Here is a 25,797-nt window from a genome sequence, read left to right on the forward strand (position 1 = left end):
AAGGTACGTCTTGTTCTTGGGGTGGCGGATGAGGGGGCGCAGTTCGGGCTGTGGGCAAACTGCCACTTGTCGCCGTAGCGGCCCATCGGGGAGCGGATTCCTCTGGAGTTGGAGGGGGAGGGGGGTATTGTGCTGTTTGATCGCCCCCTGCTATCCCAGGGACAGGGAGACACCGCGGCTTTTTAGACTGGTGGGCAATCACTTCCAAAGTTCTGCCCACACAGTCAGTACACCTCTCCTACACTGCATTTCATACAAACATTTATTCTGCAAGAAAAAACTACATTGAAGACACAAACTCGCGACCGAGTAACTGCCAGGATCGAGGCGCAAACTCGCGACCTAGCTCGGGGATTCAAGAATCCCCGAGCTAGGCCGCCTAAGGGCATGTAGCCCCGCTAGGGTGACATGAGTGCGAGAGGTGATTCAATGCTGCGGGCACATTTACAAATTCAGGATTTCATTCAACACACTGCATTTCATACAGACATTTATTCTGCAAGAAAAAACGACATTGAAGACTCAAACTAGCGACCGAGTAACTGCCGGGATCAAGGCGCAAACTCGCGACCTTGCGGATATGAGCCGAGCACTCTACCACTGAGCCAGCCATGAAAATCTACGCTAAAAAAATTCCATTCCGAAGACCGACAAATTCTGAATTACGAAAAGTGTCTGGTCCCAAGGCTTTCGGATAAAAGGTTGTGCACCTGTATTGATTTTTACTAAAGAACAGGACATCGTCTCAGGTAATAAGGGATTGGACATAATTTCAATACTGTGAACCTGGGAAAATGTACCTAGTGTGCTATAAATGCTCAGTTGTTGAATATATTTAAGAGTCAGAGTTGTTTGATACAGAAACAGGTCCTTAGGCCCACCCACTGTGTCATCTACACTAATCCTATTTGTCCTGCTTTAGGTCCGTTTCCTTCTATGCCTTGTTTATTCAGGTACCTGTCTAAATGTCACCTAAATGTGATCATTGTATCAGATTCCACCACCCCTTTTGGTAATGTGTTCCAGATATCAACTATATCTGTGTATTTTTTTAAAACGTGCCTATCAAATCCTTTTTTAAAACTCCTTCCTCTCATCTTAAATCTTTTTCTTGACATTGAAAGAGTTTGACTATCTACTTTACCCATTGCCTCACAATTTTATATATTTCTATCAGGTTACCCCTCAATCTGATTTGGTCCAGGGAAAACAAGCCCAACCTTTCCCGGCAGCCTTTCCAGGTGAGGCAGAGGTTCACTTGCACCTCCTCCAACCTCATCTACTGTATCCGCAGTTCCAGGTGTCAACTCCTGTACATCAGCAAGACTAAGCGCAGGCTGGACGATCGATTCGCTGAATACTTCCGCTCACTCCGCCTTAACCTACCTGATCTTCCGGTTGTTCAGCACTTTTAACTTCCCCTCCCATTCCCAATCTGACCTTTCTGTCCTGGGCTTCCTTCATTGTCAGAGTGAGGCTCAGCGCAAATTGGAGGAACAGTACCTCATATTTTGCTTGGGTAACTTACACCCCAACGGTATGAGCATACTCATTCTCTAACTTCAAATAGCCCTTGCTTTCCCTCTCTCTCTCTCCATCCCTTCCCAGTTCTCCCACCAGTCTTACTGTCTCCGACTACATTCTATCTCTGTCCCGCCATTCCCCTGACATCAGTTTGAAGAAGGGTCTCGACCCGAAACGTCACCCATTCCTTCTCTCCAGAGATGCTGCCTGTCCCGATGAGTTGCTCCAGCATTTTGTGTCTACCTAGCCTTTCCAATCTCTCTCCATAACTAAAGTCCACCAATCCAGGCACTAATCCGGTGAAGATGCAAGAAATTGGAATCCTGAGCAAAATTAAAACACTCGAGGAACTTTGTGGAAAGTCTGAAGAAGGGTCCTGTCTCAAAATGTCTGTCCATTTGTCTGCGGAATTCTTCCAGCAGTTTTTTATTGATTGTGCAGATGAGCTGATATGATGAATAGCTTGGGAGTAGTTATCTAGTTTGATACACCAGAAGGTTTACATTAAAATTGGTAAAACTTGATGTGAACATTTAGAACACAAATAGAATTACAGATTTTATGTAGACAAAGAACAAACTGAAGAACATGGAAGTAGGTCAACGGTGAAATTTGTCTGTAAAAGGTTTCAGATGGTACAGATTAGTTTTTTTAAAATATTGGAATACTCATAGTTTTAGCATTGGATAGTAATAGCAATTTATAGCCTGAGCATGAATAATGAGAACATTGAAAGTGGTTAAGAGAGTAGTGAGATAGTTCTGGAGAAAATAAGAAAAAACAAACAAACAAACCAAATATAACTGCGAGAAGATAATTATTAGGTTGGATGCAAAACTAGGGGTGAGGAGTTATGGCATTAATTAGATGATCAAAAATAAACCAAGTGATTTAATAAGTACTCTGTGTTGGTATCACAGTGGCACAGCTGGTGGATCTGCCTCTCAGCTCCAACAAACTGGGTACAATGCTGGTGCATTCTTTGTTGAATTTGCATGTTCTACCATGAGTGTAGATTTCCCCCAGATGCTCCTGTTTCCTCTGAAATGCCATAGGTAGGTTAATTAATCTAGATCAACAATGCTGAGCTGGATAGGCTTGAGTGCTACAAGTTCCTGGGCATGAACATCACTAACAATTTCTCCTGATCCAACCACATTGCTGCTATGGTCAAGATAGCACACCACCAGCTCTATTTTCTCAGAATGCTGAGGAAATTCAGCATGTCCCCAATAATTCTTATTGACTTTCACAGATGCAGCATAGGAAACATTCTATTGGGCTGCATCACAGTTTGGGGTAGCAGCTTCTCTGCACAACACTGCAAGAAATAGCAGAGGATTATAAACACTACCCAGTCAAATCATGCGGGCCTGCCTCTCTTCCATTGACTCTGTCTACAACTCCTGTTGTCGAGGGAAAGAAGGCAGCATCGCCAAGGAATGCTCCTGTCCCCATCATTGCATCCCTTCTCTGGTCAGGCAGAAGATACAAAAGTTTGAAAGCAGGTTTCCTGCTGTTATCAGACTCTTTAACGGTTCTTTCACAAACAGGTGATTTATTTTTTTTCTCCCAATATATCCTTTTATGATCCTTGCATTTTTTTTATCTGCACTTTCTCTGTAGCTGTCATACCATGTGCAATGTATTTTTCTTTTGTACTACTTTGATGCATGTATGTACTTATGGTATGATCTGCCTGGACAGAACACAAAACAGTATTTCACTATATCTTGGTACATGTAACAGTAACAATAAAAAAAACATATACATCTTAAAATGTAGTTGAAATGGATAAATAACTGCATAGTTTGCTCAGATGTGGATGGAAATCTTCTACTGATCCATTTCGGAATCCTTTTCTATTCATTGTGGTTGTTATTGATCAGTTATAGAGGAATTTATGTTACAATTTGCAGTGAATACCAAAAATAGAAACATCATATACCTCCTGAGAAGACCAAAGGAAACCACAAAGGAACGTTAATTGTATGGGAGGTACACAAAAATGCTGGAGAAACTCAGCGGGTGCAGCAGCATCTATGGAGCGAAGGAGATAGGCAACGTTTCGGGCCGAAACCCTTCTTCAGACTGGGTGGTGGGTGGATTTTCCCAGAACATTTCCAATGGTAGAGCCTAACGCATGCCAGGGCTTGAAATTAGCGGTTGCCCGGGTGCCAATGACCACCCAAAGTGCCGCCGGGCAACCTAAACGCCGAGTCATTTTGCCCGGCTTGGCACTGCAGATACTGGTTTATACCAAAGATAGACACAAAAAACTGGAGTAACTCAGCGGGTCGGGCAGTATCTCTGGAAAAAAAGAGCGTGATGTTTCGTGTTGGCGACGGCTGTAGTGGGAGGCAAATATACTAGATGCAGGGTGACGAAGGGTCGAAGCGAATGACGGGCCCCGAACAGCGGCAGCAGCGGCCGTGACTGCGGCTCTATCTCCTCCTCCTCCCGCACCCTGCCCGCCCTGATAGCGGCTGCTGCCTGCCACTCTGCCAACGGCGCTTTCAATATAACCCCTCCCGCACGCCGAGGGAGGGAGGGGGAGGCCTCCTTCAGCCATCTGCAGTTATGTCCTTTGGCCATCTCTTGTCATTTAATGTAATGTTTAACCTGTCAGATGGGTGTAGTCGGGTTTAACAGCTATTATCATAAAATGCCTTTAGAAATTTACATGCAACCTGTATATTTTGTTATGGATAAATTATGTGGGAAGCTAGAGTGTTTCTGTGCCAATAGCAATAACGACCCATGCTATGGCCATGTCATGGTAATTTTTGGTCCTTCACAAAAAACATGCTTGCATCAATCTGTAGTGTGCATGGTTAAGCATATATATTACAATGGTCCAGGATTTAGTGACACACATTGATCATACGCCGAATAATCCAACCACATTTTTGCTTGGAAGTGGAAAGAACTAATACAGTTTTGGTCTCCTAATTTGAGGAAGGGGACATCCTTGTGATTGAAGCAGTGCAGCGAAGGTTCACAAGATTGATCCCTGGGATGGCGGGACTGTCATATGAGGAAAGATTGAAAAGACTGGGCTTGTATTCACTGGAGTTTAGAAGGATGAGGGGGACCTTATAGAAACATATAAAATTATAAAAGGACTGGACAAGCTAGATGCAGGTAAAATATTCCCAATGTTGGGTGACTCCACAACCAGGGGCCACAGTCTTAGGATAAAGGGGAGGCCATTTAAGACTGAAGTGAGAAAAAACTTTTTCACTCAGAGTTGTGAATTTGTGGAATTCCCTGCCACAGAGGGCAGTGGAGGCCAAATCACTGGATGGATTTAAGAGAGAGTTATATAGAACTCTAGGGGCTAGTGGATTCAAGGGATATGGGGAGAAGGCAGGCACGGGTTATTGATTGGGGACAATCAGCCATGATCGCAATGAATGGCGGTGCTGGCTCGAAGGGCCAAATGGCCTCCTCCTGCACCTATTTTCTATGTTTCCATGTAATAGAGATTGCATTAAATGCAATGTGTAAAAAGAGTTGAGATACTGTATTATAATTTTGCTGCATGTCATTGTGGTATATATCGTGTCTTGATTGGTGAATATGTTTAGTTTGTGACTTTATTTGAAGCAGAAATATTATGTGAATGCTTCATTGAGCATAATTCCGACTGGTAACTACGCACTTCGTCCGAGCACATTATCGCACGCGTCATGCAAACCGTCTTAAATGACCACCTAAACTGTCATTTGGCAACCTAAAAAGCTGCCTAGGTTTCCCGGCTGGCAACGGGGGAAAAAAAGTTAAGTGAGAGCTCTGCATGCCAAAGATGAAGCTGAAGTTTTTTCAACCTCTTCAGCCAGAAGAGGTTGTTTTTAGCCACCACCAGAAATCTACATAATACAGAACTTGGTCTTCTGCATATTTGGTTCATTCCAGGTGATATATAACAGAGATCACTGATACAGTTATGGGACCAGATCAGACCCAAGGTGTAGCACTGACGTTTGTACCTCAGAATTAGGTGTGCCTGTGGCCAAACTATTCCAGTATGGTTAAAACACTAGCATCTGTCCAGTAACTGAAAAATTACCCAGACATGTCTTGTCCACAAATCCATTTTGTTTAATTACAACTCAAGGAGGTGTTGTTCATAATGGCATTGTTCAACAATAAATTATTCACAGATACTCATCTTAGTTTTCACCAGGGCCATTTGACTCCAGGCCTCATTGTGACCTTGTTGTAGGGGAAAAAATAATGAGGGCTAATAACTAGTAAATGGGGATGTGGATTGTGCTAATGTGGTGACAGGGAATCGCAGACAAATTCTAAAAGTAGAGACATTGAATGTAGCAGTTTCAAGATGTTCATTGGTTATGTTATAGCGTGCACTCATTGTTGTAACAGAAAATTGGATCTACTATCAACTAAGTTAGACTTGTGGATAATCATTTTATTCTGTAATCAAGACCTAGTTTTTTGTTATGTAATTAAGTCTTTCTGTAACCTCCGCTCCATAATCATGACCTAGTTTCATTGTTAATCAAGTTTCTGTGTAATCTTGTTAGCTGAGAATGTAAAAGCTGTACCAAAGACGTGCTCAGGAGACTCTTGGACCCAAGCAGTCTTTCCAGGTGCGGCCTGCACCTCCTCCAACCTCATCTATTGCATTCGCTGCTCTAGGTGTGAGCTGCTCCACATCGGTGAGACCAATGTGGGCTTGGCGATCGCTTCGCCCAACACCTCCACACAGTTCGCACTAACCAACCTGATCGCCCGTTGGCCCAGCACTTCAACTGCCCCCATTCCAAATCCGACCTTTCTGTCCTGGGCCTCCTCCATGGCCAGAGTGAGGCCCACCGTAAATTGGAGGAGCAGTACCTCCTATTTCGCTTGGGCAGTTTACACCCCAGTGGTATGAACATTGTCTTCTCCAATTTCAGGTAGTCCTTGCTTTCTCCCTCCTTCCCCTCCCCTTCCCAGCTCTCCCACAGCCTACTGACTCCATCTATTCCTTTCTTCTTCCCGCCCCACCTCCACATCAGTCTGAAGAAGGGTCTCAATCCGAATCATCACCTATTCCTTCGCTCCATAGATGCTGCCTCACCCTCTGAGTTTCTCCAGCACTTTTGTCTACCTTCGATTTTTCCAGCATCTGCAGTTCTTTCTAAGCCCTTCACATCAAGGTTGCATTTGACTGAGTTTGGCATTTAAGAAGAAAGTGTTGCTGTTGACTCTCAATCATCCCAGTTCTAGGATATTGGTACTGAGACCCTCGGGACAATGTTAAGATCTATCAGAGACTTTAATCTTCAGGTAGACTTAGAGCATTATTGGCAAGTGGAATTTTTAGAACTATTTTATAGAATACATTACATTAGAGACAATTTCTTCGAACAATATACCTAGACACAACTAGAAATTGATTCTTTTAAATTGTGTTGCCAAGATCAGCAATTGGCCTTGGTCCTGTGAGAATATTAGAGGCCACTAAAGAGAGAAATAAAAATAAGAACATTGGCAAGAAGTATGGTAATAAATGGTAACTTGCTCTTGGAAAAGTGTAACGATGAATTTGTGTAATAGAAGTAATTGGTTATCTCCTAGAAACGGAGGCAGGGAAATCAGAGTAAGGAAATGGTAGAGAAACTAAACAAAATATGCTTTCACACATAGAAGCCAACCAAAATAAGAGATAATTGAGGACTAAGGAATTAAAATAATGTTGGGAGACCCAAGTGCAGACTAACTGATTTGACCAAGGACTGATAAATTCCCTGGATATGATTGCCTCCATCCTATGGTTCTGTAAGAGGTGGTTCCAGAGAATGGATACATTGGTTATGAACTGACAAAATTCCTTAGACTTCAAAAAGATACATACACGGCAAGATTAGCAAGTTTGCAGATGAAACAAAAGTGGGTGGTTTTGCAGATAGTCAAGATGATTGTGAAAAATTGCAGCAGGATCTCGATCGATTTGGCCAAGTGGACTGAGGAATGCTTGATGGAATTTATTGCAGAAAAATGTCAGGTGTTGCATTTTGGGAAGTCTAACGTGGGCAGGACCTACACAGTGAATGGTAGGGCTCTGGGTAGTGTTGTAGAACAGAGGTATCCAGGAATGCAGATGCATAGCTCCCTGAAGGTGGAGTCACAGGTAGATCGGGTGGTCAAAAAGACTTTTGGCACATTGGCCTTCATCAGCCAGTATTGAGTATAGAAGTTGGAAGGTCATGTTGCAGTTGTATAAGACGTTGGTGAGGCCACATCTAGAGTATTGTGTTCAGTTTTGGGCACTGTGATTTATAGGAAAGATGTTGTCAAGCTAGAAATGGTACAGAGAAGATTTATGAGGATGGGTCTGAGCTATCAGCAGAGGTTGACTAGGCTGGGATTGTATTTCTTAGAGCACAGGAGGATGAGGGGTGACCTTAGAGAGGTGTATAAGACCATGAGAGGAATAGATTAGGTAGATGCACAGAGTCTCTTGCCCAGGGTAGGTAAATTGAGGACCAGGGGACAGGTTTAAGGTGAAGGGGAAAAGATTTAATAGGAATCTGAGGGGTAACTTTTTCACACGAAGGGTGGTGGGTATATGGAACACGTTGCCAGAGGAGGTAGTTGAGGCAGGGACTATCCCAGCTTTTAAGAAGCAGACAGGTAGATGGATAGGAGAGGTTTGGAGGGATTTGGACCAAATGCTGGCAGGTGGGACTAATGTAACTGGGACATGTTGGCTGGTGTGGGCAAGTTGGGCCAAAGAGCCCGTTTCCACACTATCACTCTATACCAACATTTGCGAATGACAAGAAAGTAGGGAGAGAGACAAGCCTTTAGTCTGATATCAATTGTCTGGAAAATGTTGGGATCCGGTGATAACAGGTGTTACAAGAGAACAGGTTCAAGGATCTGACTGGTAGAACAGAAAAAAGGCACACTCGTCCGTTCAGTTACAAATCAGTTTTATTGGCACGATAGCGAACAAAAACAATATCTCGGTATGCGCAGGGGCCCGTTTTACAGCAGCATACCTTCCTCTCTCTCGGCCTCCGTCCGCGGCGCTGATCGCAACCCAGCCCGTCGGTGAACCCCTCTAGTCAAGAACTACCTTATGGATTACCGTGCCTGCCTTTATACATTTGAATTTGAATTTGATTCCTTTATTGTCATTCAGACCTTTCGGTCTGAATGAAATTACGTTGCCTGCAGTCATACACAGTAACAATAAATAACAAAACATACAATAAACACAAATTAACATCCACCACAGTGAGTTCACCAAGCACCTCACTGTGATGGAGGCAAAAGTCTTAGTCTCTGTCTCTTCCCTCCTTGTTCTCCCTCTGCGCTGAGGCGATCGATCCAGGCCGAAGATGCCGCCCTCCAGTCCAGTGGACCTCCGTGGTGATGTCGCTGCTGCCGAAAGCCGGAACGCCGTCTCCGCTCCGAGTCGGCCCGCCACAGCCTCAGCTCCGAGTCCCGCAGCCTCTGCTCCGAGTCCCGCAGCCTCAGCTCCGAGTCCCGCAGCCTCAGCTCCGAGTCCCGCAGCCTCAGCTCCGAGTCCCGCAGCCTCAGCTCCGGGCCGCTGCCTCAGCTCCGAGTCCCGCAGCCTCAGCTCCGGGCCGCTGCATCAGCTCCGAGTCCCGCTGCATCAGCTCCGAGTCCCGCTGCATCAGCTCCGAGTCCCGCTGCATCAGCTCCGAGTCCCGCTGCATCAGCTCCGAGTCCCGCTGCATCAGCTCCGGGCCGCTGCATCAGCTCCGAGTCCCGCTGCATCAACTCCGAGTCCCGCAGTCTCAGCTCTGGGCCGATGCATCAGCTCCGGGCTGCTGCATCAGCTCCGAGTCCCGCTGCATCAGCTCCGAGTCCCGCTGCATCAGCTCCGAGTCCCGCTGCATCAGCTCCGAGTCCCGCTGCATCAGCTCCGAGTCCCGCTGCATCAGCTCCGAGTCCCGCAGTCTCAGCTCCGGGCCGCTGCCGAAAGCTGGAACGCCGCATTAGCGAGTCGGGCCACCGCCGCTACAGCCCCGAAGACGGCCAGTTGGTAAGTCCTGGTCGGTCGCAGGTTGGAGACCGCCAGCTCCGCCATTAGGCCTCAGCGCAGACGGAGGCAGAGATGGGGGATACGACAAGAAAGTCGCATTCCCCCGAAGGGAGAGACAAAAAAACATGTTTCAACCCCCCCCCCCCCCCATAACACAACCTAATAAACTAAAACTTAGCCAAAACAAGACAAAAAGAACAACAACAAAAAAAAGTAAAGACAGACAGACTGCAGGCGAGCCGCAGCTGTTAACAGCGCCGCCACTTCTGGAGAAATCAGTTATTGAAAGGACTGCCGGTAAGTCCTGGCCAATAGCGCTGCTTCCAAATTCGAACTACAACCAATGGCAGGGGACTGCATCCGAGCAAGCCCCCCCCCCCCCCCCTTTGTAAACAAAGCGTTATCAGCTGCAGACTGGTGCGTAAAGCAATACACACAGCACTAAAGACTTGCCGCGCAAAGCAATACACACAGCACTAAAGACTTGCCGCGCAAAGCAATACACACAGCGCTACAGACTTGGCGCGCAAAATTTTAACAGTGCTGTCAGCTTCGCGCGTGGGTACACTGTCGGCTGCAGTGCTATGGGTTCTAAATATAATGCTACTGGCCACAGCACTATGGGCTTTAAACATAGCGCTATGAGTCACAGACTGTTCGGGCAAAATTCTCGGATAACATTCCACCCCTCAAAGATCTTTTCAAAGAGAATTTTATCATTCTGTTAAACCAGATCAAACAGACGCTAACACAGTGGTCACCCTTGTCAATGTCACTTGTCGGCTGGATAAATTCAATCAAAATGACCATTTTCCCAAAATTTTTGTACTCTTTTCAGGCTTTACCGGTTTTTATCCCCAGGTCCTTCTTTGACCATCTTGACTCAGTTATTTCCTCCTATATATGGAGAGCTAAGCGGCCTCGTCTTAATAAGACCCACCTTCAAAAAACCAAGGCTGCTGGTGGCCTGGATCTCCCATATTTTCGCTTTTATTATTGGGCTGCTAACCTGCGCTGCCTTGCATTTTGGTCTTTCTTTCACAGCCAGCCCGATTGCCCTGACTGGGTAACCATGGAATTACACACAGATGATAATATGTCCATACCTGCACTACTTGGTTCCTCACTTCCACTCCCCTCAATTAAATCTGTAAAAAATCCAGTGGTTAAACACTCTTCGAGGATATGGGTTCAATTCAGGAAATGTTTTGGGATGCATAACTTTTCTCTACTGAGCCCTATTGCATCAAACCACCTTTTTAAACCATCAACTCAGGACCCTGGCTTTAAAGAATGGCATAGGAAGGGTATTGTGCGCTTCAAGGACCTGCTTATGGGTAACACTGTGGCATCATTTGAACAATTAAGCAACAAATTCAATCTTCCAAAGTCAGATATTTTCCGCTACCTGCAAACAAGACATTATGTGTTCTATAAACTGCCCAGCTCTTCTATACCAACAGACACAACCCTTGTTGATACAGTTCTTTCTTTAAACCCATCTCAGAATAGACTTGTCTCAGCTTTATATGGCAGGATGTTGGATCTAAGGCGTGGACAAGCTCAAGGCAGCATGGGAGGAAGATTTGGGCTCCTCTCTCTCGGAAGATACATGGAGTTCCATTCTTAAACTGGTTAATTCCACCTCTCTATGTGCTCGTCACTGTCTAGGGCTCATATCTTAAAAGCCAAATTATCTACTTTTTACCCTGAGGTTAGTCCATTCTATGTTAAATGTAAAATTTCTGAAGCCTCTCTTATCCATATGCATTGGTCATGCCCCAGCCTTAACAAGTTCTGGCTAGAGGTCTTTCATACATTATCCCAGGTGTTAAATATCAAATTGGAACCAAAGCCTCTAATCGCTCTTTTTGGGGTCACTGGTGAGGAGGTTAGATTAACTGCAGATAAACGCCGCACTATATCTTTTGCTTCTCTTCTGGCTTGGCGAACAATCCTGCTCAGATGGACGGAACCTACCCCGCCCACTCATACTCAATGGCTGACAGATATTATGTCCTGCTTAAAGCTCAAGAAAATCAGGTCCTCACTTCAACATTCAAATGGAAGGTTTCAGAAAGCGTGGGGACCTTTTTTAAATGCATTCCAGACTTTATAAATGCTTGATCATCAAGCACAATTTAACAGCTTAACAGTCTACCCATTCATTTATCGTCGATTATTGTTGTGACAGGCTGATATTTGCATTTGCTCACTGGCAGTGACTGGGGAGGGATTATTTTTGGTATCTCATTTTTCTTTTATTGTTGTCTTGTTATATGTTAGCATAAGTTGTTTTTTATTTATTCATTTCGTACACTCTGTCTGTAACAAATAGACAAATTCGCACTTTGTTATGTCCTGAAAACTAAATAAAAAAGATTTTGATTTTAAAAAAAAACCATTACACCCCTCGAATAGTCTAGTTACCATCACATGCGACCCGCAGGCGTTACCTCGTTACACCTGGACCACAGGCTTTAGTAAAGTCCACGCGGTCGTGATACCAATCCGCGCCTACAACGCAGTAATATAATTGCCAGCAAGATTGTCCCGAAGATCAGTCCCCAGTGCACCACTGTTGTCCACCAGCCTCCAAACACCCCAAAAGGCCACCATCCTCCCAGGGGGTTGTAGTCAGTGTTTTCTGACCCTTTGAATCTTCTCCACAGCATCCTGGATGTGATCAGCGAGGTTGATGATGTTCTCTAAATCATCTGGAATATAAGTACAGCACTCCCTCCCGATCAAAGCATATGCCCCCTTTCTCAGCCAAGATGAAATCTAGGGCCATGCGGTTCTGTAGGGCTACAGTGCGAATGGCCACTACTTCCGCTGATAGTTCTGTGATGGCCTCTTTTACCCCACTCAGGGCATCTGCCGCCTTGTTGGCTATTTCCTCCTTGGCTGAAGCCATTTCCCCTGCCAACTTTGCAGTACCATAGGGAAATGTAAAAGCCCCAAACCTCTTGCTCGGCCTCTGTAATAGCCCATTTCACATGTCATCGCCGGGGGTATGAGAGTAAAGATGGCAAGTGTCTCAGGTGGGGTACTACATATGGCAGATAACAGCATCCCCTCCAGGGTATTGGTCTCAGGGTATCATACCGCCCGATACAATAGTGATGGAGCCGATGTCCGTCACAAGGTACTTGGGTCAGAGTGTTCCACTGGTATCTGGTGACGGACTGTTCAGTTCTGGTGATACTCCTCCGTGAGCACGTGGGCCTACAGCGTATCGGTCACTTGTTGCCTTGTAATGGGGGAACAAGCACACTCACTCTCTTTAGTTAGGCTCTGGGTGTTTAAGTATACTGTTCCCCCGGCAAAGCTACACATCGCGTATTACCCGGTCCGTGCGCCACAATCTCCCCCTTTTCCGGCAGCTTTTGGGAATACTGTACCCAGACCTTTCCTGATTCTTCCTCCACCAATTCCACTTCCTCAGTCTTTGGAGGGTCCGACACTGCCAAGTGCGGCGACATAGGTTATCCTCCTTGGCTCAACGGCCGAGAGTTCAGGTTGCTCACGCCTGGTTACAGGACTCCCAACCACCCCTGGACGGTGCGCTCGGTGTCAGCGACTTTATTTGCTAAGCAGCCAATATAGTTCTGTGAAAGGAAAATAGTAAGTACTCAAGTTGTTTAAGTATTTGGCTGAGTAAAGGGTGACTGGGGAAAATTGTGATTGGAACTTTAAACCTGTGTGGAGATTAACTGCTGACACAGACTGAGGGACTGTAACGCTACCTTCTGCACTCTTGTTTAGTTTCTCTTCTGCGCGACCTGATGTACTTGTTTGTGACATGATCTGCCTGGAGAACATGTAAAACAATGTACACGTTACAATAATTGATCAATGTGGTGTATGTAATAGAAATGGTGTTACCTGCCTCCAAGTTAAAGGGAGAGGCGTGTGGTGTATGTAATGTAATTAACACATTTGATGTCTTGCGCAATGGTACGCCTGCGCTGGGGAGACTCAAGGTGGCGTCCTGGAATAAAGAAGCTTGTTAGTTTACTCCCGTGTCCGATTGTTATTTAAAGTCCGTTCCAAGCACCAAATACACAACAATCAATACCAATTGAAAGACATGTTTTCATGTTGTAGCTTTGTACTTCTGTGTCATATAAGAAGTGAGTTGATCGAATTATCTAATTGAGATGCGTTAATATACTATGGTTGATAAACAGATCAGTATAATATTATTGATAAATAGAGGATAGTTTGGAGCTATCGTGTTTGCCAGGAGTGAGAGTTCCAGACTATTTCGTAGCTGTATTTATAAGAAGAACTGTTACTCAAAGCGCACTTGGTAGTTTGAAGACTGCAGGACGACATGTATTACAGTTGCTGGACATAATTACAGGGTCTTCCTAACTGTACTGCATTGTTCTCACTTTTACTTCTCAGCTGATGGATCGTTACATCCCGACCAGCATTCCATGAACAAGCTCATCGTTCCACAACTTTGTAGCAGCAGGGGAAAGTTCCATGGACCTCACGACATAGGACAAATGCTGAAAGAAAAGGTAAACAATCATCAAACGCAATAGACTTGTTCATGTGAAGGTCATGTCCAAACAATAAATCTGTGTTAAAGCAATGACACTAATGTCATAAGGAGTTTGGGTTTATTATTAGCATTTCTATTTAAGGCTGAGGCCAGCAGATTGTTGAAAATGTACAGTATATTTACGCTTTTAATGTAAACTAGATTTTGTACTTTTTGTTTAGAAGGAACTGCAGATGTTGGTTTAAAGCGAGGATAGACACAAAAAGCTGACTCAGTCATATCAGACAACATATCTGGAGAAAAGAAAGTCTGAAGTTTCAGATCGAGAAGGATTTTGACCTGAATCATCACCTATTCCTTTTCTCCAGAGATGCTGTCTGACCCGCTGAGTTACTCCAGCTTTTTGTGTCTTTCTTCAGTTGTACTTTTTTTTCATGTGCATTGCTAAGATTTTATGGGGATTTAACTGTTGAGAAGATGGCCATAAAGGATTTGCATATAAAGTTACACATTTTATCTTTCTGAAGTTGCAATGTATGGAGAGCATTTAGTTATGCTTGGATAAATCAATATTAATTACAGGCTTGTTGCACAGTTCAAACAGTTTGAAGTAATAAATCAAGATGGTTTGTGCATTGCCACAACGTTAACATGTTGTGTATTGGCACAAAAACATTGTTAACATCTGAGCGATTTTTTTACTTCTTACACATCCTGTCCTGTTCCCGTTGTTGGATACTAATTGTTATTTGGCCTCTGTTAAAAGGTAAAGGCAGGATAATCTTGTTGGGTAGCTCTTTGCTTCCACTCTGGGCCTGTTATTTTGAGGTTTTTGAGGTGATTGTGAAACCCCCAGACTCTACTAGAGGTGATGCTGTGGGTGGGCACTTTGGGTGATGATGCACTCCTCCTGCCATTTATGCTGGGCTGCTGTGTGTTCCCACTTAAGCCTCGGTCTTCTAAGTGCCATCCCTCATGGTGCTCCCCATATTGAGCACTTATAGAGTCATAGAATCAGACAGCACAGAAACAGACCTTGTAGCCCAACTCTTCAATGCTGACCAAGATGCCACATCGAAGCTAGTTTCATTTACACGTGCTTGACGCATGTCCCTCATAGCTGTTCTTATCCATAGGGAAAGGTTGGATAAGCTAGGACAAATGTATTTTAAATATTGTTATTGTACCTACCTCAACTACTTCCTCTGTCAGCTCATTCCATAAACCCTCTATCTTGTGTGTGACATGGTTGTCCCTCGAGTTCCCATTAAATCTTTCCCCGCTTACATTAAATCTTTCCTTCTCCTTGATTCCCCAACCATGGGAAAAAGACTATACATTCACGCTCTCCTCATGACTTCATATACCTACATAGGACCTCCTGCGCTCCAAGGTATAAAGTCTGAGCCTACCCACCTCAGCTCCATGAGTCCTGTAAATCTTCTCTGCACCCTTTCCAGCTTAGTTGTGCTTCTCCCATGGCAGGGTGACCAAACTGTACATAATACTCCAAATGTGGCCACAGTAACATAATGCCCCAACTTCGATGCTCAATTCCCTGACTGATAAAGGTCAATGTGCCAAAAATCTTCTTCACCAACCTATTTACCTGTGATATCTCTTTCAGGGTACTATGCACTTCTACCCTTAGATCTCCCTGCTCTACAACACTCCCCAGGGCCCTACCATTCACCATGAAGGTCTTGTCCTGGTTCCACTTACCAAAATGCCTTGCCTCACACTTAACTGAATTAAACTCCATTAGCCATTCCTTGTCCCATTTGCCCAACTGATTGAGATCCTACTGTAATTTTTGATAACCATCTTTACTATCTATGATGCCACCTATTTTAATGCCTTCTGCAAACCTACCTATCTTGCTTTGTACATTGTTATGGGCCAGTGATTCCCACCAGTTATTTGGGAGGTATGTTTTCTCAAGAACGCTTCAAGAGCAATCTTGGACCCTTTCCTCTATCCATCTTGGTGCATTGGAATTTCAAGCAAAATGATGTAACTTACCCATCAGATCCAACGAGAATTAATAACAATTCAATGCTGGGGATGTTGGCCTGGGGTGGTCGGTCAGCAGATATTGGTCCACGTATCCTGACAGCGAATTTGGAGGATTTTGTAAACATGATATCATTCCAGTGCTTTGGTTCCTACTCTAGGTAGTCTGTGTCTCTGAAGATAGGGATCACTGTGTTATATCTCTCTATGTTCAGCAGTGATACGGTCTACTCCTGAGCATTTGTTGGCTTTTGGCCTTCTGGTTAGTCTGAGATGGAAATAAGGCTGGATTAGATAGTTTGTGCACGCAACAAAAGCTTTTCACTGCACCTCGGTACATGTGACAATAAACTAAACTAACTTGATGAGAAAGAGTTAAAGATACTCATGTCAATTAAGACCGTAAGTATTGATTTTTTGTTTCTCTCTGGCTAGTTTAATGAAAGCAGCAGCCAGTCCAACTATCAATGTAACTTATCATGGCATGAGCCATACAGACATTTTGAGATCTCTTGCCCATAGAGTAGCATGACATGAATACCTAGGCTACGATTGGGGTTGCTGCCATGAGGTCTTGTGTCTTTAACAAAATAGGGGTTGTTTTGTCAGGAGGAAGGTTGTGTTGGAGTCATAGTCTTAGAATCATGGAGTACAGAAAGAGGCCCTTTGGCCCAACTGTCCATGCAGACCATGATGCCCCATCTAAGTTAATCTCATGCGGCCCATAACCCTCTAAACCTTTCCTATCCACATACCTATCCAAATGTCTTTTAAATGAAGCTGCCTCGACTACCTCCTCTGACAGTTCATTCGATACACCACCGCCCTCTGTGTGAAAAAGTTGCTCCTTAGGTTCTTATTAAATCTTTCCCCTCTCACCTTGCCTATGTCCTCTGGTTCTTGATTTCCCTCTCCTGGATAAAATATTCTGGGCATTCACCCTATCAATTCCCATCATGATTTTATACACCTCGATAAAATCACCTATCAGCATCCTGCGCTCCAAGGAATAAAATCTTAACTTGCCCGATCTCTTCCTATGGCTCTGGTTCTCGAGTCCTGGCAACGTCCTCATAAATCTTTTCTGCACCCTTTCTAGAATAATGACATGGAGTTTGCTTTCCCTAGTCCCTCCTTGACAATAACACCTTCAGAGAATTGCATCTTTTCAGACCCTGGCCATTAGCTGCTCATGAGAATCGGTCAGTCTTCCTCCGGAAGCCAAGATTCTTCATCTAAGTCAGTGCAGAAATCTTCCCTGAACACACCATAACTTTCAAAGTTGTGGCATAATGTGCTGACAACCATGACATTGGATAGGTAGCATGGAGATGTAGGGGAACTGGAGGCCAGGCTCTGTTGTGTGGATGTTAACATACACAACATTGTGGGCTTGCATTTCGGGTCCTGTGACCATGTCTTCCCTTTCTTAGAAACACGTGGCCATCAACTGAGGCATATATTTCTCTCCCTGCCCTCTTGTCCTCCTCCCTTCTTCTCCATCACATGGATTTGACGTAATGGCCTTTTTTTGTGTTTCCCACAGCAGTCCCACAATGTCACACTACACGGATGAGCCTAGGTTTACAATAGAGCAGATTGACTTGCTGCAGCGGCTCCGGCGGAGCGGCATGACAAAACGTGATATCATCCACGCTTTGGAGACATTGGACCGTCTTGACCAGGAGCATGTGGAGAAATTTGGCAAGCGGCACGGCTATGGAAACAGCCACGCTTCCTGCAACAGCAGCAGCACCACCTCATCCTCCTTTGTCACAGCTGCAACACAGACCCCGTACAGCGGTGCATCTCCATCACCTAGCAACAGCTACGATACCTCTCCTCCCCCATGCAGTACACACCTGAATGGTCGGGAGAGCCTGAACAATGAGAAACTGCCAGTGATCAATGGTAGGCTATCGCCCAGTCGGTTCAATAGTAACGTCAACCAGAGGACATGCAGCTATCATGCAATGGAAGAAGAGATGGACCTGGATGAGAAAGTTGAGGAACTTATGAGGTCAGTTCAAAATGACTGTTAGATAATTTTGTTGAGATACAGTGTACAAAAGAAGCTAATGTGATAAGCAGATTTTAAACTTGAGCTTGATGGTCTTTTACCAGACATGGGATAAGCAAGTGAAGCTAAATGCCTAAAGAAGAGAATAGGTATCTTATTGGATGGTGCTATGAGTGCTGAATGTTCCAGTAATACACGCAATTGTATGAGACAACTGAATGTTATTTAATCACTTTGGTGATGTGCAGTTTTTGTTTCTGTGTCCACCTTAACTGTTTAAAAGTTTTTGAGAGTTCTCACAAAGTTGGGCTGTGTTAGGATTGTGAAATTGTCACATCTGTTAGGATCGTGAAATTATCACATCACCCAGCATCTGATGGGAGTGTTTGAGGAATGGTGAAACGTTCACTTGGCTGAGAGTCTTCTGCAAAGACCAGGTAAAAATGAATGATAAAAAATATATATTAAATGGAATGCAAAATTAAAATGCTTTATAAACTGCTGCCACATTCTTTGGGCAGAAAGAGTGTCTCTTGTTTAACTAATAATGTTAACTTTGTGATTTGGTTTTTGTTGGGGCAGACTGTTCACTTTTTGCCTAGCTTGAAACTAAATATGAATTCCAAAATCTAAACGCTTTCTGGAAACATGCTTTTAATGTTATTTCTTTTTCCACCCCTGCTCTCACCCAACCTCCCAATCCCTCCTATTATTTGCATTCTGTAGGAGAGATAGCACCCTTATTAAAGAAGAGATAAAGAGCTTTCTTTCCAATCGGATGATTTCCCAGACTATCGTGGGCCAGGTCACAGGTGAGCAAGTGCTTGAACTCAATGTACACTTTTAACAGGTAGTATGCAAAACTCTTGCTGTGTCCTTGGCATTGAAGCTAAAACACAACATAGTAGGAGGTCCATGTAAACGTTCCAAACTGGGGCCAGCTTGTTGGGCTAATTATAACTTCCCAACTCTCAAAACCCCCATCCCTTTCTTGTCCAGTAAATAAACTTGGAAAATGGGAATTAGTTGGATGGGTGGCAATCATTCCGGGCAGCTATTTGTTGAACAGAACAAATTAATGCGAGTGTCAGTCTGGCTAGAGTGGTTTACTGCATAGGTATAGAGGTGAATAAATTGAAGTGGTATTAATAGCATTAATATGTGATTGCTTCAATGCTGGATAGAAGGGACTCAGTGATCACCAGATTCAGAGCCGCTCTTCAATAGGTTCGCCTTGACCACTACTGAATTTCACATTTCCTTCCTACCGCCCTGAAATTGTGGCCTGACATTTCATGTATGCCTTTTCTTACTTTGCATCTTGGCCCTTGGTCATCTGTTGCTTAATTGCTTAATAGTTGTGTTGCTGATTAGTTTCCTCATTTTGTCTGTGACAAGAGATTTCAGCTCAGTTCTTGTACCCCAAAAATGTGATGATTGTGAGATGATATGATTACTAGGATTAGCCAGACCATTCTTCCTTTATAGCAGTGCTTTTAACTTTGCCTTACTTCTATACAGTCATTGTCTTAGTTTAACAACGTAATCATTTTCCTTATCCAAGCTAAGAGCATAAATTCACAGCATTTTATTCTGATTGAACTTTCTTGATCTTGATAAGCAAAAGGATGGATTGACATAATTTGATTTCAATACCTATGATATCTTATAACCAAGAATGGAGATACTGTATTATTGAGCGATGTCCTGCCAACTGCAGACAGTATGTAGCAAGTTTGATTGCAGTGATTGTTTAATGGGGATTTAAATGGGTGGATAGTGATCTGAGAACTCAGAGCTATGATCTAGTACCAGGTAGAAAACAGCAATGCAATGCTGAATTAATAAATGGTCCTACATTTATGTATATCATAACTGTGCTCCATGGCTATAATTTAAGGGAGGGAGGAGAACAGAATAAATGTAGGAAATAGGAAATATAAAGTGAAACATAGAAACATAGAAAATAGGTGCAGGAGTAGGCCATTCGGCCCTTCGAGCCTGCACCGCCATTCAATATGATCATGGCTGATCATCCAACTCAGTATCCTGTACCTGCCTTCTCTCCATACCCCCTGATCCCTTTAGCCACAAGGGCCACATCTAACTCCCTCTTAAATATAGCCAACGAACTGGCCTCAACTACCTTCTGCGGCAGAGAATTCCAGAGATTCACCACTCTCTGTGTGAAAAATGTTTTCCTCATCTCGGTCCTAAAAGATTTCCCCCTTATCCTTAAACTGTGACCCCTTGTTCTGGACTTCTCCAACATCGGAAACAATCTTCCTGCATCTAACCTGTCCAACCCCTTAAGAATTTTGTAAGTAATTGGAAATTCAGGTAGCATAAATGCAGAGAAGATAGTATTTGTGCTTTTGGTGAATCTCCTTTCAGAAATGTAATGTGGTTGAGACAAAACGAGTTTAAAGATGCAGAAAGTGCAAATGAGGGTTGTAGTGGTCAAAGAGCAAAATGGGAAGATCATTTGTAGGATGGGAATTTAGGAAGGGTTTATGGTGCAAAGAAAGTGTTGATGCCATCAAATTGGCTGAACAAACCATACATTTAAGACTCGCTGCAAACCAAGACATAAAAGAAAATTATTTTAATATTGCACAGTACTGAATAAAGATTGAACATTCATTTTCACACTTTAATGTGAACAATACTATATATAGTAATCTATCAAGCTGTAAACGAAGGAAACTAATTATTGCTTTACACACCATTAACTTCTCATATATTTCAAGTTATTTTCAAGTTATGACAGGGAATAGCTTAACCCTACCATTATTATTACCAATGTTGTCAAAAATATAAAGGTCCACCTAAATAATGTATTAAAAAAACTCCTATTTTTGACATACTCATTAACCCTCCAAAAAAAAAACATTCGCACTAGCTGTTTCCAGATCTGATAACTGTCCTCTTAGTTTTAATTTATTTAATTAGCATGCTGTTTTTCAGTGGCTGCAATTTAGAACCAGCAACCATGCTGTGGAAATAATGCATTTGCGCTCTCCCTCTCCCTCTCCCTCTCCCTCTCCCTCTCCCTCTCCCTCTCCCTCTCCCTCTCCCTCTCCCTCTCCCTCTCCCTCTCCCTCTCCCTCTCCCTCTCCCTCTCCCTCTCCCTCTCCCTCTCCCTCTCCCTCTCCCTCTCCCTCTCCCTCTCCCTCTCCCTCTCCCTCTCCCTCTCCCTCTCCCTCTCCCTCTCGTTCCCATGACTCCATCTGGGAAGTGTGTAGGTGTTGGGCAATTCAGGATCGACTTTGACTACAGTGCCGCTGCTGAAGGCTTGCAAAAACTGGAGCCTGCACAGTGGAGGTAGCATCATTTGTGGGAAGGCACTAGAGATCTGTCACTGGATCCAATGGGACTAGTCCTGGGCAAGAATGGATATTGGGAGAGAAGACTGCAGTGGGCATTTGAACATTAATTGAGAAAGTTTTTTGTATGGTTTCAGGGATGAGCCGAAGCTTCATTTCCCAATGGCTCTTACAACAGGGACTAGATATGAGTGAGCCCAAGAAGCGGACGCTGTACAAATGGTACCTTCTGGAGAAGACGAGTCCAGGTATTGGATAATTCCCGTTTTAGTTAGCACTCAAAATAATTTTGAATTGTTGTGAATACAGGTTATGTGAACTGGTGTCTAGATGTGATTTGAGAGTTGAGGTATCAAATGAATCAAGAGTATTTAATTGTCATATGTTTACCGAACAATGAAATTCATACTTGCTGCACTAATAACAGAAATAAATATGCAATAATCAATAATACAACTAATTTATAATTAATAATACTAGATAACCAGGCCAACCAAATCAAAATCCAAAGTAAATCATAGTTGCTGAGGTAGTGGTTAGTGTTCAACAACCTGATAGTTGACAGGCAGAAGCAGTTCTTGAAACTGGAGGTTTTTCAGGCTTGTGTACCTTCTTCCCAATCGTAATGATGAGATGAGATTGTGGTCACGGTGGTGTGTGTCTATTGTAATATTAGTTGCTTTTTTGAGGCAGCATCTCCTGTAGATCCCTTCGATGATGGAAGGGTCAGTACTTGTGATGAACTGGACAACGTCTACCATTTTCTGCAGTCTCCTTTGTTCCAGAGCACCAAACAAGGCCTTGATACAACCAATCAATATTGTACACTGAAGAAGTTTGATACAGTATTTGATGACATACCAAAACCTCTCAAAGTGTTGCTGAGCTTTCCTTATGATTGAACCAATGTGCTGGGCCCAGGATAGATTTCAGAGATATACCTGCCCAGGACATTGAAGTTGTTGACTCTCTCCACTGTCATCCCACTGACGATGATGGATTCATGGCAGGCTTGGCTGGCCCGCCGCTTCTATATGATGAAGGATCCGCCTGTTGGCCTGGCTCGCCCACCGTGGACTCTGAATTGGCCCCGAGCTACCGGCATCGACAGGAACCACGCCGCTGAGATTAAGGGGGGACCAAGAGCGAGGTGGACTGCCGAGAACAATGAGGGGACCCTGCGGGGGTGGGGCGTAGATAGGACTGTTCAGTATGGTTGTAACTTTGTCAGTGCTAAAACGTGGTTACACTTGTGTACTGCCTAGGTTGTATGCAAAACAAAGCATTTCACTATACCTAGGTGCATGTGACAATAGGTATCATTCATTTATTCATGCCCCCCCCCCCCCCCCCCCCCTAAAGTCAATAATCGGCTCTTTTGGTCTTGCTAAATTGAGAACAAGATTTTTATCCTGGCTGCATTCAATCAAATTATCTTCTCCTGTATATCATTCTCGTTTCACCTTTACCCGTTATTCATCCAACAATGGTGTGATTGAAATACAATGGACATTTGAATGCAGAATGAATTGACTATTGATGGTACTAAGAGCAGTACAGATTTCTGACACGGCTACAGTTCCCGACGGTAAACACAATCACACATCAGGATGGAAATGTAACTATAGTTTAGCTGTTCGTATTTTATTGCCACTGTTCATTATGGTGGGACTGAGGTGACAGGACTAAGGCAGGCTGTACGGAAAACCACGAAGACCAGGAGAAAAGGCAATTTTTACCTAGATTTGTAACCAGGTAACAAGGAACTTGCATTCTAGAACTGTGTATGGTTTGCAAGATATGAGACTGAGGGAGAGGAAGTGTTCCAATTGTGATGCCAGGGAGTGTGAGAGTTGGGGCTGGAAATGTTTAATGGGAAGAAGTTGGTCTTAAGCCCAAAACATGGTGGTAGTAATGTTTCAAATGTTGCTCTAGTGAGGGTCAATTCTATACTTTTATGCAGGAGAAATATAAATGTCATGATTATTTGAAGCAATCTTCAAACTTGCAACCAATCAGAAGGTGAGAATTGCTGCTGGCAAATGAAACAGAAATAACCCTCCTCCAACAAAAAACAGAATGTGAGAGGAACTCAGCGGGTCAATCAGCATCTGTGTAAGTTGCTGTTTTGGGTCAAGATACTATACTGGGACTGAGGGAACTGGCAACATTCCCAGTATGTAGCAGTTCGAAAGGCGCTGGGACAGGGACTGATGGGTGATTAGTGGAACCAAACAGGGGAGGAAATAAGGCATGGGTGGGTTGGGGGGTGGGATAGATGAGCAAAGGGAGAAAATAACTAGGTGAACAGATGAGTGGGTGTGGGAGGAGAACTTGGAACTCAGGAGAACAAATTCCCATCCCACACACTCTCCCACACACTCTCCACCCGAAACATCAACGTACACCGTTTGCCTCTATAGATGTTACGATCCATGGAGTTCTTCCAGCATTCGGTTTCTTTGCTCTAGATTCCAGCAACTGCTGTCTCTTTTGTCTTCATAACCTTCCTCTTTGGATCATACATTATGATCATTAAGTGGCTGTCTTTTATTTTTGGAGGAGCTACCTTAAACATGAGACCTGCCTCTTCCACCACAGAAGACCTGGAGTGGAAGCAGTCGGCACCAGCCAACGTCACCACACCAGGGAACTTCCGACTCCGCAGGGGTAGTCGCTTCACCTGGCGCAAGGAATGTCTCACTGTGATGGAAAGGTACCTGCTTAAAGCACACCTCTCCCCCCCCCCCCCCCCCCCCCCCCCCTCCTTCCACCTGAGGTCTTTGCATTCCTTCTTGTAGCTGTTCTTTGAAGATGTTGCATTAATGCACATCCATTGAAGTGTACTTTGCAGTGAGGTGGAGATTGGATATCGAAAGATGAATCCAAGTCATTAGACTTGCCAAATTTCTGTGAAGAGCTCGAATTCTGCTGTCAGGTGCTTCTGTAGGCTGAGTGGGCCAAGGATTTAGTCAGGAGAAATGCAGAAACTGTCTGCCTGCAATGTACAAATCTAAAAAATAGCCTTCATGGGAGATGCAGTAGTTCCGCTTGGCCTAAAAGCTGAACGCATGGGCCACAATATCAGGATGGAATGTTATCTGCTTAGATTAGTTGCTGTTTAGTACCAAGTAAAGTCAAGACTGCGATTGCTGGCTTATTGGGTATTATGGGAAATGATGGCTGTGAGAAGGAGAGTGTAATTGACCTTGAGCCGTGATATTCAATGGCATGGTGGGAGGTTGAGGGGCCTTATTTTTCTTTTTGTGCTATGATATAACATAAAGGCTTTTATTAGAGCCATAGATTTATACAGCATGCACATGAGCTCTTCACCCCAGCTCGTCCATACCATTCAAGCTGTATATCCATCCCCCATCCTGCCATTCCCCATGCTGGGCCCATATCCCTCTACTTTTCTATGTGTACACCTGTCCAAATGTCTTTTAAATGTTCCAATGTATCTCTCTCAACTACTTCTGGCAGCTTGATTCATAAACCCATCACCCTCAGTGTGAAGGAGTGCACCTTAGGTTGTTATTAAAGTTTTCCCTTGTCACCTTAAACCTATGCACTGTAGTTCTTACACTCCAATAAATAAAGCCCCACCCTGCCTTATCTTTCCCGCTTACTCTCGAGTCCTGGCAAAATCCTCGTAAATCATCTTTGCACTCTTTCCACTTCAATGGCCTATTTCATATGGCAGGATGATCAAATTTGAACATAATAGGCCCAGGACAGAAAGGTTGGATTCGGAATGGGAGGGGGAGTTGAAGTGCTGAGCCACCGGGCGCCTCCGCTCAGTTCGCAATAACCAACCTGATCTCCCGGTGGCTCAGCACTTCAACTCCTCCTCCCATTCCAAATCCGATCTTTCTGTCCTGGGCCTCCTCCATGGCCAGAGTGAGGCCCACTGCAAATTGGAGGAACAGCACCTCATATTTCCCTTGGATAGTTGACACCCCAGCGGTATGAACATTGGCTTCTCCAATTTCAGGTAGTACTTGCTTTCTCCCTCCTTCCCCTCCCATTCCCAGCTCACCCACAGCCTACTGTCTACGCCTCTTCCTTTCTTTTTCCCGCCCCCCCCCGACATCAGTCTGAAGAAAGGTCGCCTATTCCTTCGCTCCATAGATGCTGCCTCACCCACTGAGTTTCTCCAGCATTTTTGTCTACCTTCATCCTTGTCTTATGTTGATTCACGTGCCTCAGCCAGGATCCTACATTTTCTTCACTAACTGCCCAGTGTAGTTGGATATGTCTGATCAGGTCCTGCCAATTTATCTAGTTTTATGCATTTTAGGACATTCAACATCTCAACTGTAATATGAACATCCTTAAAAAAATTGCCATTAATTTTTCCCAAGCT

At 44.1% G+C, this 25,797-nt stretch overlaps 1 protein-coding gene across 16 annotated transcripts in view; it reads left to right on the forward strand.

The window, feature by feature from the left end:
* hmbox1 (homeobox containing 1) overlaps positions 1–25,797 on the forward strand; it is a 61,994-nt gene that overhangs the window by 16,823 nt on the left and 19,374 nt on the right. For 12 of the 16 annotated variants that reach the window (XM_033025947.1, XM_033025948.1, XM_033025949.1 and 9 more), the window contains exons 2-6: positions 13,967–14,085; positions 17,629–18,102; positions 18,829–18,914; positions 21,566–21,676; positions 23,991–24,144. In XM_033025947.1, coding sequence (XP_032881838.1) covers positions 17,639–18,102; positions 18,829–18,914; positions 21,566–21,676; positions 23,991–24,144 — 815 coding nt within the window. In that variant the 5' untranslated portion in view covers positions 13,967–14,085; positions 17,629–17,638. Of the gene's footprint in view, positions 1–1,078; positions 1,242–13,966; positions 14,086–17,628; positions 18,103–18,828; positions 18,915–21,565; positions 21,677–23,990; positions 24,145–25,797 lie in introns of those variants that run through there. The other 4 variants (XM_033025941.1, XM_033025945.1, XM_033025950.1 and 1 more) reach the window with 4 other exon arrangements.

The sequence above is a fragment of the Amblyraja radiata genome, chromosome 8, assembly GCF_010909765.2.
Source record: "Amblyraja radiata isolate CabotCenter1 chromosome 8, sAmbRad1.1.pri, whole genome shotgun sequence".
NCBI classification, from domain to species: domain Eukaryota; kingdom Metazoa; phylum Chordata; class Chondrichthyes; order Rajiformes; family Rajidae; genus Amblyraja; species Amblyraja radiata.